Genomic DNA, 13,828 nt, shown 5'->3' on the forward strand with positions numbered 1-13,828 from the left:
GCCATTTTATCATGAAATGAATAAAACCGGGACTCCCTGAGGATGAGCTGATTTGACCTGATTTGTCCTGAAGGGGTCTGAGTACCATTGTGACCGTGGTCTGTTCTTCTTCCAGTCGATCACACCAGGGTCGTCCTCCATGATGGTGATCCCAATGAGCCCGTTTCAGATTACATCAACGCAAACATTATCATGGTAAACTGCTTTCACGGTGTTTTCTGACTATGTATTGCTAGCTAGTTTTTGTATTTTAAATCCTTCCACCTGGCCTGAAAACAATTTCAAACATTTGAAGTTGTTTTCTTCCTCAATCTCTAGCCTGAATTTGAAACCAAATGCAACAACTCAAAGCCCAAGAAGAGTTACATCGCCACCCAAGGCTGCCTGCAGAACACAGTGAATGACTTCTGGCGGATGGTGTTCCAGGAGAACTCCCGAGTGATTGTCATGACAACAAAAGAAGTGGAGAGAGGAAAGGTATACTACATACTATACTTTTTTGAAGTATTGGACGTGTCGGGTTGATCATGTTAAGAACTGAATAAACGTATTAAGCTTATTCTAACTGACCCTCTGGAAAAAGGGGAGTGGAAGAAATCTGGTATAGTTTTCTACACCTAGTTTCCTGGGCAGGGATCAAAACCCGGCCCTCCTCAGTGGAAGTGTGGAGTCTAACCAGGGGACCACCAAGGAATTCCCTTATAAGATTTTCGTTGTTGTAGTGCTAGTTGTTAACACGTCTGAATACCTTTGGAGCCAGGTCTGGTCGTGGTGAAACAAAGGCTTCCTCTAGCCACCACCACAGTAGCATTAGATGTTCTTGGATTAATGGATAAGTTCAAACATTTTTATAATTTCTGCTTGAGGGGAGGATCACCTGCTCTGAGTGTGGAAAGGAAACTGAGCCCTCCGTCCTGCCAGTTGCCTGGTTGCAGTTATAGGAGGCTGCCCATTCTCATTCTCTGTCTGCAGTTGTAGGAGGCCGACCTGGGGGCTGGGGAGAGAGGGTTCTCGGGTTACTTCAGAGGCATCAGGATTGGTCCTTCTCAGAAGAGCTGCCAGAAGCTACTAGAACAGACAGACGTTGGGACCAGTCACCCTACCCCACTCCTTACCTCCTTCTCCCCGCCTGCGCCTGTGTTCCCATTCTCCCTCTTCACTCTGTAGCTGGAGCAGAGGGCATGATGCACTCTTGGTTCCCCACATGTCTTTCCAATAACTTGTGTTTGCTTGGTATTCCTCCTCCCCACCCCCACTCCCCACCAGTGCACAGAAGAAAAACCAGACTCTGGATTCCTGGGCTTTTAATTTAAAAGCTAAAGTATCAGTGCTCACATTTTAGAATTTGTTTGCCAAGGTTTACATCAGAGTTTGGGAAACTGGGAGGAGGGTGCAGTCATTCACAAATGTGTAGAGTCATCTACAGTGTTAGGAGTTGTGATTTGTGTTCTCTTGGGTGACCAGCAGTCCTCAGAATTGATTGACCAGTGACAGCATTGCATACATTTAATAGTCAAAGTGTTCATTTGGGGATAATAAAAATTGTATCAAATCTGTCAAAGAGGTACTTGGATCTACAAAATACAGGAGGGAAAGCCAAATTCAGAATAATAAATAAAAGGCCACATAAAGCATGTCAAGCAAAAAAGTAGTGCTATCCATTAAATCTTCTGTTGATCTTTCCTCCTACCATATTTTGTTTCCTTTCGATTAATCATTGACTGGGGGGATGTCTGCAGCTGTTCTCTGATTTCTTGTTTTTTAACAGTGAATTGCTGTATCTTCCTAATGTACAAGGTAGATTTCTCTTGCTGGTAGTTGTGTCTTGGGGGCTGTGGAAAGCGAGTGGTATGGGTGACTGCTCCTGGGGAAAAAAGCAAGACACAAAAACATTCTCTGCCCAGGACACATCACCAGATCTCTGCGGACTCATGTCTTATTGAACAAAATATCTTCCTCTTTGGCAGCAAGACTGACTCCCCTGGTGCCATATTTTCCAATCTGAAGCCAGTAGCTATTGCAGGCTCAGTGTTCCCAGGCGCCCGGTTAAGTGAGGGTGACGTGTGCAGCAGGTATCACATGGATCTGGATATAGAAAAAGCAGCTGCTTCCAAACTCCATCAGCTGCCTTTGCGTGCTGGAGTTGTTCACACTTGGGTTAGATAAGGCGCGGAGGCCTCCTACACGGGCGCGGAAGTGAACCAGACAGTCTGGCTCGTTGGGCAGCCCATCCACCTCCAGAGCCCCTGCCTGTCTTCCCTGCAGAGTGACTGGCAGATCTCTGGAATTCAGGGCTCAGAGGCCGCTAGACAGGAACCTGCACACCCCGTAGTCCCTCACTCTCTGCTCTTTAGTTCTTTTTTAAAAGATAGTTCAAGTCCTTTCTTAAAAAATATATTTATTTATTTGGCTCTGTTGGGTCTTGGCTGTGGCATGCAGGATCTTTGGTTGAGGCATGCAAACGGTTAGTTGTGGCCTGTGGGATCCAGTTCCCTTACCAGGGATCGAACCCGTGTCCCCTGCATTGGGAGCATGGAGTCTCAGCCACTGGATCGTCAGGGAAATCCCTCCTTGGTTCTTTAGAGAAATAAACAAGCACTGACTCTCCTCAGACCCGTGACTTAGATGAACCATTCTGCAACACTGGCTTTCTCTTCCCACTTCTCCCTGGTTCTCCCTGCATCTGCTTCTCTAGTTTGAACTCTTCTTTCCTTTTCTTTGAAAATCCAACAGTTAGACACCAGGCAGGCCCTTTTCCATGTTAGTAGTCAACGCTTGAATGTTGCTCTTCTTCTGGTTGAGGCTTTCATGTCAGAGTTCGCAGAGATTAACTGTCTTTTCTCGGACCCCTTCCAGAGTAAATGTGTCAAATACTGGCCTGACGAGTATGCACTAAAAGAATACGGAGTCATGCGCGTTAGGAACGTCAAGGAAAGCGCTGCTCACGACTATACCTTAAGAGAACTTAAACTCTCGAAGGTTGGACAAGTAAGTATACTGTCGTACTTTAGAGGCTCTGCTAACTGCACATGGGGTGTGCTCATCCCGGGGTGTGCGGTCACTCCTGTCTGCATACCTTCAGGCATTCGTTCACTCACTGAGCAACATCCATTTATGGACACCCTTCGTGTGCCAGGTACCACCGAGGTACTTGTTCTGTTGTCATTGTGTTAGTCACTCAGTCGTGTCCCACTCTTTGTGACTCTAGTCCGCCAGGCTCCTCTGCCCTTGGAATTCACCAGGCAAGAATACTGGGGTGGATTGCCATTCCCTTCTCCAGGAGATCTTCCTGACCCAGGGATTGAACCCAGATCTCCTGCATTGCAGGCAGATTCTTAACTATCTGAGCCACCTGGGAAGCTGCACGGTACTTGGCTGGTACCTGGCACCCCAGACCTGCACGGTCCCTTCCCCCACAGAGCTTGGGGAGCTGGGAGGTTAAGCAGTAAATAACCAACCAAGCTTTCCAGTTATGCTGGGGCTACGAAAGCCACAGTGTGGTGTGTTAGAGAATGAAATGGAGTAAGGAGGGAGGACCTCTTTGAGGGGGTGCCACGCAAGCTGAGACCTGAAGGTGGAGCAGCATCTGAGGCTTGGCAGAGGAGAGTTCCAAGCAAAAGGAGCAGCAAGTACAAAGGCCCTGAGGCCTGTTTTAGTGCCCATATTCCACGTGTCAGCTTCTCATTGTACGCAGTTCAGGTTTGTCCCTAGGATGACTGTGTTTTTTTTTTTTTTAACTTTTTATGTTATATTGAAGTATAGATGATCAGCAATGTTGTGATAGTTTCAGGTGGACAGCAAAGGGAGTCACCCATACTTATACATCTGGGGTGACTAACTTTGCATCCAGCGTGATTTGGATTTGTCATGATTTCATGGTGAGAGGGGCTTCCTTATTCAAGGGCCTCTGGGGGCACAGAGGTGAACGAAACAGCCTTTGTCCTCGAGGAATTGCAGTCACATAGCCACAAGAAGCCACGATACAGGTCCCTATGCCATCAAGCAGACACCCGCTGTCACACCCACCTAAGGTGCTGGGGTTCCTCAGCAGTGGGTGGAGAGAGGGCGGGGGGAGTGCAGATCTGTGATGGAGAGAGTGCACGGAGTCCCAGTTGGGCAGCCGGGGCGGGAGGAGGCGGGTGGAGGATGGCGGAGGGACTGTCCCCTGGTAAGTTCCACGAGGTGGTCTGGGGACCTGAGTGAGCCGGGAGCCTCGGCGACTGTGGTCCAGGGTGAGATGTCAGAACCTCTGATGTGCAGTTCTGTTGTTGGCAGGGAGAGGGTGGAGGTTCAATTGATTGTGTGACTGTGCAGGGAAGTGGGAAGAATGTCGCTGTCAAGCAGAAATGAGAGAGAGAGATTTAGAGGACATTGGACAAAGATTTCAGATAGGTTTTTCTTCAGCTGTAGTGATAAACTACCATCTTCTTGTTATCAGGTGTTTCTCAGTAGCAGGTGGATTTTTCCTCAGGTTTTTTTGGTAAACCATCCACTTTCCTGTTAGCAGAGATTTGGGAGTATCAGGTACAGGGGAAGCTGGTGTTTGGGTTTGTGTTTTGCACTTTTGGATGCAGGTGCTAACATGAGACTGATCATTTCTCCAGAGTTGTTGGTCACGGATTATCTGCTTTTTGTATAGCATGTTCCATTTTTTTTTTTTTTTAAAGTGCTATCACATGATCTCATTTAAGAAGGAGGAGTGGGACCAGAGACCTCAGCGGCCATTTGTATAGGAGGAGGAACAAGGATGCTCAGGGCGGCTGGGTCTTTCTCATTCCCTGTCCTTTCTGTGACCCTGGGAACCCCCTGAGTTTTAGCTCACTGGTAACCTCCAGAAAAATCCTTTTTCATGACTCAGCAAACAAAATGCACATAATTCAAGAAAAGATCTTGATTGTGGTTCAGATTCCTTGGATGTTCTGAAGGTCACTGGTGGTGGATTCTGGTCTGGTTATTCTCTCTCTCTTTTTCAAAATCCCCTTTAAAAATGTTACTTAGCTTATGTAGTCTCCAGATAACGTAGGAAGAAGATGCAGTGACAAATAGTGACCTAATTGGGTGGACCCAGGACACGATGCTTTTTTGGTTTTTTGTAATCTCGGTACCCTTGTTGATCTTTATTCTTGTCAGTCCTCAGAAGAGCGCCAATGTGCCAAGTCTCTTCCTGTCTACTTCGCAGTGGCTCTGTGTTTAACTGGTCTTGTTTAGTCCTCACAGTGATAATTGTGGTAGAGAGAGTCTTATGCCCATCAGCACATGAGGGGTTTGAGGCTTAGAGATGTCCAGGGGTCACAGTGAGTATGAATGCTGGGATTGGGGCCCGAATCTACCCATCTGATTGCAAAGCCTGTCTTACCCGCTCTGCACCAAAATGAAAGTTGAAATAATTAGAATAGTGCATGTTGCAGGAGGGGAAGAGGACCAGGTACAAGAAGACAGAGACAAGCAGATGTCTGGAGGGCTTTCCCAGGTGGTGGGAGGAGAGGCCCCAGGTCCCAGAGGACTCCGTTGTCTCCCACGCTGCGCTTGGAGGAGGGGGAACAGGGACCTCGCCTGCCCCTGGCTGACGGTGCAGACACGGATGCCGGTTGTCGTTTCCTCAAGAACAAACTGCCGTATGAGACATCTTGCTTCTTCGGACAGAGGCAAGGGGTTCCAGCCTTCAGGATTGCTCAGCCAGACCCGAGGAGGAGAGATCTGGGGGACTCGTGGAGGGGACCTGCGAACGGAGCGTGAGGGGGCAGTGCCGCCCTGGCCCCCTCGGCTCATGGCGGGTCTGGGAAAGATGGGACCTGGACGATGCCTCAGCCCCTTGATTTATTTAATTCTTTTCTGGTTTTTCTTGGCTCTACTCCAGGGGAATACGGAGAGAACGGTCTGGCAATACCACTTTCGGACCTGGCCGGACCACGGTGTGCCCAGTGACCCAGGGGGCGTGCTGGACTTCCTGGAGGAGGTTCACCACAAGCAGGAGAGCATTGTGGACGCGGGGCCCGTGGTGGTTCACTGCAGGTGACCGGCCCCTCTGCCTCTAGGATGTCACCTGTCCCATCATCTCTCGACGCCCAGAGTGCTTGTTTGTACTTGTCCAGCCCCAGCCACAGCTCCTTAACTGTGGGAACAATTTAATGCCTTTATGTGGCATTAAGGGACACTTTGGCCCCCAAGTACATTTCTTCTAGATCCTGTGGGGCCACGAGGTGCTGGGGTGGTGGGGCAGGAGGCGGTGAACACAGTCCTTATTCTTAAGGCACCCTTAGTCTGGTAATGTTTGATTGGTTTTCTCTGTTCATGCAGTTATTTTAGGATTCATCTCTTTGATTGTGATCCTGTTCTCGTTTTCCGTGGAAATGTGGTGTATTTTTTCCACTCTGACAACATACCTGTTCGTGTCAGAATATTTGGACCACTCCCTGTTCAGGCTTCTAGAAGCCAGGACCATAGCCTCCGCACCAGAGTTTGTAGGTGCCAGTTCCCAAGTTTAGGCTTCATGATTATCCTGGGGAAAATTGGGTTACCTAAATCTTTCGTATGTTGGGCAAGTAGATGCGTGTGAAACATTATTTATTCAGTTCTATAAAAGCTCCCTTTAATTGAGCCCTTGCTCCATACCAGCATCTGCATTCATTGTTTTTCACTCATTACTGATATTTGATACTCACAATAGCCCATTTCACAGATGAAGAAACCAAGGGTCAGAGAGGTTAAGGGATTTGCCTCAGGCACACTGTGCCGGGGAAGCTGGGCTCCAAGCGCGGGACAGACTGATTTGAGTCCAAAGCCCTGGGCTATTTGCTCATATGTTTGCAAATATAAATAGACAATCTTATAAATACTCCCAAGAGCAGACATTGTTTCTGTTAATATTAATAGCTTGGTTTTGAGCATGAAACCCTCATGAATGACTCCATTGTCCTCGCTCTTCGTCCTTCTGCCCACAGTGCTGGAATTGGCCGGACAGGGACGTTCATTGTGATTGATATTCTTATTGACATCATCAGAGAGAAAGGTAGGTCATTCGGAGGGCAAGAAGCTACGATTCCTGCTTTCAGTTTATGGAAGGAAAGTGCTAGTGAAAATAGCCTGCGGAAGAAAATTGAACGTTAAAGTATTTTCACAAAAATCTAGGCCAGAGACTTCAACTTTCAGTATGTTTGCCCAAGAAGAGAAGTGATGCTGTTTGAGCCTTTGGCATAAAACACAGCCTAGGAGCAGTGGCCCCCACTGCTGTGGCCTTTTGTTGAACATGCAGTGGTGGTCTCTGTCCATCTGCTCACTCCTTGCTGGTGGTATGGGGCGGTGTTGTAACCTGAGGGGCTCCTCACCGCCGACCCCTGACCCTGTGATCTTCTGGGACCGTTGGTGTTGGTCGGAAGGCCAGTGCCGTAGCCCTCGGAGCAGGTTCGGTTAAAACACGAACGAGTGAACTTGCCTCATCTCTGCTCAGAGTTGTGCTTTAACCGCCCCTCCCGTCTCTGCAGTTTCTCCTGACGCTCCTGGTGCTTTGCTTTTAGGCGTTGACTGTGACATCGACGTTCCCAAAACCATTCAGATGGTGCGGTCTCAGAGGTCAGGGATGGTCCAGACGGAAGCACAGTACCGGTTCATCTATATGGCTGTCCAACATTATATTGAAACACTACAGCGCAGGATTGAAGAAGAGCAGGTACCAGGCCTACGCGGCTGACATGTAGATTGTTGGTGTTTTTTTCCCGGGCAGCTTGGCTTGGATATGCTCTCCTTCTGAGTGAGACTTCAGGCTTTGCTAGATAACCGTCTTTATCTGAAATGAGGAAACAAGTTCCCAACCAGGAAGGACCTCTCTGGAAACGAATTATTCCCTACCGCACAACTCCGATTTTTCACTATGCAGTAGCTCAGGGAGGGGCACCAGGCCTGACAGATGGGTTTGGGATTTTCCCAGGCTCACCTGGCAGGCTTAGAACTCCAAGCCTCGAAGTTTCCAGCCTGTTCCAGTTTTGATCCAGGCCGCATTCGTCCTGATTCCATCTCTTAAATGAATGCCTCACTCTATATAGCACGTGAGGGTTGGAACCCCCAATGTGGTCAAGTTGGAAATAGAAACATTTCCATTTTTAATAAGCCACACATAATGAGCAGTGTGGCGCTGCAGCCTTTCCAGTGGAAGCTCTTCATAACAGACACAAGGCTGAGTTCATGAGGACTGAGGAGACTGCTCTTTTGGGAGCTATCCTTAGTTCCCTCCCCACCCCCACCTCCAGCCCCATCACTGTGCTGCTCACTGGGTAGACGTGATGTCTAAACATCCGTGGTATTTGCCTTCTTTACCCTGTTTATCACCTTCTGAAAAACTCAGCTTCTCAAAAATGGGACTTGCAACCTGATTGAAAGGTTTCTAGCCTAGCAGCCCAGTGGCCATGTTACCAAAGCATGGTCAGTCCAAGTTAGTTAGTTTAGTAGGTTCTCAGTCCATGTAGAAATACTCACTAGATTGTTTCCTTATACAAAAACATCTTCAGAAACAGTATGGATATAGGAAGGCATGGTCAAATAATTAACAAGCTCTGTGTTGGTTTTGAACTTCACCACTTTAAGTCGTCGTCTTAGTGTAAGTGCTGTGAACTTAAAATAGAACTTAGAAGTAGAAGTGTTAATCTCTCAGTCATGTCTGACTCTTTGCAACCCCATGGACTGTAGCTCACCAGGCTCCTCTGCCCATGGAATTCTCAGGCAAGAATACTGGGGTGGGTAGCCATCTCTTCTCCAGGGGATCTTCCCAACATAAGGATCGAACCTAGGTCTTCTGCTTTGCAAGAAGATTCTTTACTGTCTGAGCCACTGGGAAGCCTTTAGGTGGTTACTGTAGGCTATTTCATATTCACCTTCCAGTTATATTGATTTGGGCCAGGAGTACTTACTTAAAGCATGAAGTTGCCTCAAAAGAAAGACTTCTAATAAGTAGAGTACAGTACCACTGGTACAAATGGGAAATTACTTGGGAATATCTTGAATACCATAAGATAGTCTTGCTCAGAAAAGCTGGGGGAAAAGCTCTCTATTTCATTCAGAAGCTTTGGCTTTTCTTCTGGTTTTGGAGAATTCAGGGACTTTCCCTCCTAGCTTATCTGGCACTTCACATCTTCCTATTACTTACTGTATATGGTCCCTCTGACCCTAAATCTGAAGATGTAATTTGGATTTAGGAGCTAGTTAAAACCAAAAATACCTTTATTGCTGTGCTTTTATTGGGGATGAGGGGTAGGGGAGGTAGAATCACTTAAATATTACAGAATGTAGACTATAGAAATTGGATGTCCCCAGTAATCCCCTCCCAAGAGTACTCGAGTGAGTATGTGCATTCGTCCACTCAGCCAATACTTTTCGGTGCCATTACGTGTCAGTGCATTAACTATTTGGTATATGAACTTTTGATTTAAAAGAAAAATATGTAGGCTTAGATTATATTTGTTTTTTAAAATTAGATTTTGTGGGGACGTCCCTGGTGATCCCAGTTGTTAAGACTCCATGCTCCCAACTCGAGGGTTACAGCCTTGATTCCCTGGTCAGGGAACTAAGATCCAGCATGCCACAGAGGGGCAAAAAATAAATTTTTAAAAAATCCACTAATAAAAAGAAATAAATTAGATTTTGTGATATATTGTTTCCTTTGTTGTACTGTTTGATTCAATGTTAGGAACTTGCTACTTGATTTGGGACTAGAGTAAGAAGTACCTTAATTAGTAGGTTTCAGTGGCAGACTTAAAAATATTATATCCATGTGATTTTTAGATTAAGCAAAAGAACAAAACTCATTCAGCATAATTAATTATTCTGAAATCCAGGCATTTCCAAAGTTATTATGAAGCATTAAGGACCTTTGGGAGTAAAAGACTGTGCTACAGAGGGATAAATGGAAAAAAAGAAAATGACAGGGGAAAGGAAGAAGAGAAACCAAGGCAGCATTGGAAGGAGGAAATGCAGAAACAGAGGTGGGAATCTAGGGGAAATGCAAATGAGCAAGACTGAGAAAATTCTCCAGTCTTTATATACCGATCTAACACTTTTCTGTTTTCTTGGAAGTTGCTTTCTTTTGTTAACTTCCACTTACAGTATTAAAAAGACATTTTAAAAAAATACGCAGAAACAGTGTAATGGAATTCCCTTAGAATGTTCAGCAAGGTGATATCATGCCATTGTACTGTTTAATTATTTTGCAGTTTGTGTTTTTGTACCTAACGTTGTGTATGAAATCTGTTTTGGTGTGCACACATAAGTACGTACATTTCCTCTTATTTTATGATACGGATACATCACATTCATTTGTTCTCTTGGTGAATGTTGTTGGAAATAGCACGTCACTGGACATCCTTTTCAGCTCTTCTAGGCTCGTGTGCATGAGCTTCTGAAGAAGAAAATGTTTAAAGTTATGGTACATACGTGCCTTTTCATCATTACCAGATACTAGTGTTAGTACTATCCGTTCCGATGAATTGTGCACCAAAGTGATGGCATAGTTTACCTCCCACCAGCAGTGACCGAAAGTCACTGCTGTATGTCAGTATTTGATATGGATACCCTTTCTAATATTTGCTGTTTCTTGAATAGTCCTGAAATGAAAGCAGCATTGTATAGTGATGAGAACTTTATAGATTAGATTTTTGGGACTGGTTGTTTCTGGGTGAGTTTAGGAGGAAAGAGTGATAAATCATCTAACCAGGGGTTCTACTGAATGCAGTTCATTCTGTATCTGAGATGAGATTGTATTCTACTGATTTTCCTTGCCTTTTTTCCCTCCAGTGTTTATCATTAGGCTGAAAATAAAGTATTAAATGTGCTAGGGTTTTTTTTCTGGTGTAGGGGTGGAATGGGGACAATGTGATAAATGTATGATCCTGATAAGAGTGCTGACATCTTTTGTACCCTTGGGCCGTTTCTACTTGGAGTGCATTTATTTCTGGAACTCTTTTCCCACCTGTTTACTTGAAAATCATTAAATGTGTTGCAAGTGAACTATGAAACGATTAGATGCTAATGTGGCAAAGAAAGTGTGAATTCTCTCTTAGCTCAGAAGCAGGTACATTTCATTTAATACAGTAAGTTGTTAATGCATGATTCTCTCTGCTTTTGAATTATATGGTTCAAAAGTCCCTTTCACCCGTAGGATGAATTTACATGGAGGTGAATGCCCTGGCATTTGGCCAACGTACCAGTATTCAGGGTTCAACTTATCTATCTGTCCAGCTCTGTCTCTCTCTCTCTCCTTTCTTCTTTCTTGTGAGATGCCTTTTTAATTTCATCATTCCTTCAAAAAAGTCATAGGACTTCACATATGCAACCTTTGCTTTTCAGAAAAGCAAGAGGAAAGGACACGAATACACAAACATTAAGTATTCCCTGACGGACCAGACAAGTGGAGATCAGAGTCCCCTGCCGCCTTGTACCCCAACACCATCCTGTGCAGAGTAAGTAGAAATGAAGGAAATTCTTTTTTCCTGAACATAATCCTTTAGAAAAGCTTAAAAAATGACACATCTTTGCAGCACATGCCTTTCCTTGGTGCACATTATTGTTGCCTGACTGGTTTGTGAGTGTGGCTAGCTAAGCTAAATTGTAATTCACCTAAACTGAAGGCTGCTTGCTACACTGGCTAGGATCCTCAGGGATTATAAATAAATCAAGTGCTGGTTCTCCAAGAAGAATTTTATTTTTATTTCAGTGGGGTGGGGGATTGTTGCAAAGGTAGGTAACACCCCTTTTGCTGAGTGAAGATTCTTTGCTACATAAAATATAGGTCTAATGGTCCCTGGTGGCTCAGGTCGTAAAGAATCTGCTACAGTGCAGGAGACCCAGGTTTGATCCCTAGGTCGAGAAGATCCTGTGGAGAAGGGAATGGCAGCTCACTCCAGCATTCTTGCCTGGAGAATCCCATGGACAGGGGAGTCTGGCAGGCTACAGTCCGTCGGGTCACAGAGAGATGGACTTGACTGATTGACTAAGCGCACAATGGCCCACACAGTCCTGGTCTAACTTTCCATAGTCAGCAGAAATCCACTGCGGTTATTTAAACCAGGGGTTAGCGAACTATAGCCCCCAGGCCAAATCTGGGCCACAGCCTGTTTTTATACAGCTCATGGACGGTTTTTAAAGGGTTATTAAAAAAAAAAATACAAAGAATAATACATGACAGAGACCGCATATGGCCCACAGAAACTACATAATTTTCGGTCTGGTTCTGTATAGAAAAACTTTGCCAACTCCTTTTTAAACTAAAACATGTGATAGGAAAATATTTGTTAAATCAGTGATGTGAATAGCAATTATAAGTTATGATTTTTCTGTATATCCTGAAGTCACTCTCTGGTATAACATTTACTTTTTATTTTCTCCTGCGAGTCTTATGTCTGTTTGCTTCTGATGTGGATTTTTAAACCCCTGCTGGCTTTAATACTCTATATAAACGTTTTGGATAACATATACGAGGTTCGTATTTACATTTGCTTTCTATTTAACATCAAGATGAAATGATGCAGCAAAAGTACGCTTTCCACCAAACTCCCTCTTCCTTCTGGCTGCTTCTTTCTTTCCCAGTGGGCCAAGGGGGAAAGTTGATACTCTGAATTGTGATCTGCAGTGGAGCCAGCACGTCAGGGCTCCGATTTCTTGCCAGAAAGCTTTCCCCACGTGTTGGCTCAACAGAATTAGCTCTGATGACTCCTCTATTACCAGTGGCCTCCTTGCGACCAACAGGTTCTCTGCCTTTCCCATCATCCCCCTCATAGGGTGCAGACCCAGAGACCCCAGCCCCTCTGCTTGTTTCAGCTTGCTCCTCTTCGGTCAGCGCGCTGCTGCTGGTTTCCCCGTCCTCCTGGACTGGTCTGGTCACCATAGAGTCTGGACTCTGATGCCTCCCTGCTCACCAGGGGCCCTAAACCACCAATCAGCTTCACGTTCACCTTCACATGACTGGACTGGGGACTGAATGGATCTAGAGTCACTGCCTGACCATTCTACAGTTTGCCTTCATGGAGCTCTGGTCATCAGATCCCTCTCCTTGCAGTGAATACCATTCTTTTCTCTGTGCACGCGCCCCTGCTTCCTTCACGGTCTAACCCAGGACCTCGTTATACAGGCCTCCCTTACTCCACCCTCCTGGGAAACAACTCTCCTTGTGCCAAACCCCTGAGAGCACAGGGACTCAAGGCTCTTCACAATGATTTTGATACGTGTTTCTGTCTCAAATCCCCTCCTAGAATGTCAGCTCCTGGGGGCAAGAGCTATATCTGTGCCATACTCAGTCCCAGAGAATGAAGTAGGTGGGTTATAACTATCACATAAGGTTAAAGAGTATGCCTGTGTTTTTGTTAGTGTCTTCTTCTTTCTCTTCTTTTCAGAATGAGAGAAGATAATGCTAGAGTCTATGAAAACGTGGGCCTGATGCAGCAGCAGAAAAGTTTCAGATGAGAAGACCCGCCAAGACGTCAAGCACAGAAATAGGTATTTCAGTGGAAGTGGTCTCGGATTCATCGTTCATATCAGTTCAGTTCAGTCACTCAGTCGTGTCCAACTCTTTGTGACCCCATGGGCTGCAGCACGCCAGGCTTCCATGTCCATCACCAACTCCTGGAGCTTACTCAAACTCATGTCCATCAAGTTGTTGATGCCATCCAACCATCTCATCCTCTATCGTCCCCTTCTCCTCCTGCCTTCAATCTTTCCCAGCATCAGGGTCTGGTGAATTTGTGGCATTTCGGAGCTGGCAGATAATCTGTGACTTTTAGAACAAAGCGAACCTCCTCCTTTTTAGAAATCAGCCTTCTTTTTCTTTTGCCTATATTTCTTTTTCCAA

General features: G+C 45.7%; 1 protein-coding gene across 4 annotated transcripts in view; it reads left to right on the forward strand.

Moving 5' to 3' along the window:
• PTPN11 (protein tyrosine phosphatase non-receptor type 11) overlaps nt 1-13,828 on the forward strand; it is a 65,028-nt gene that overhangs the window by 46,328 nt on the left and 4,872 nt on the right. For 2 of the 4 annotated variants that reach the window (XM_065903754.1, XM_065903755.1), the window contains exons 8-15: nt 116-195; nt 319-477; nt 2,857-2,988; nt 5,846-6,012; nt 6,942-7,009; nt 7,515-7,666; nt 11,332-11,444; nt 13,374-13,476. In XM_065903754.1, coding sequence (XP_065759826.1) covers nt 116-195; nt 319-477; nt 2,857-2,988; nt 5,846-6,012; nt 6,942-7,009; nt 7,515-7,666; nt 11,332-11,444; nt 13,374-13,443 — 941 coding nt within the window. In that variant the 3' untranslated portion in view covers nt 13,444-13,476. The remainder of the gene's footprint in view (nt 1-115; nt 196-318; nt 478-2,856; nt 2,989-5,845; nt 6,013-6,941; nt 7,010-7,514; nt 7,667-11,331; nt 11,445-13,373; nt 13,477-13,828) is intronic. The other 2 variants (XM_065903756.1, XM_065903757.1) reach the window with 1 other exon arrangement.

The sequence above is a fragment of the Muntiacus reevesi genome, chromosome 13 (assembly GCF_963930625.1).
Source record: "Muntiacus reevesi chromosome 13, mMunRee1.1, whole genome shotgun sequence".
NCBI classification, from domain to species: domain Eukaryota; kingdom Metazoa; phylum Chordata; class Mammalia; order Artiodactyla; family Cervidae; genus Muntiacus; species Muntiacus reevesi.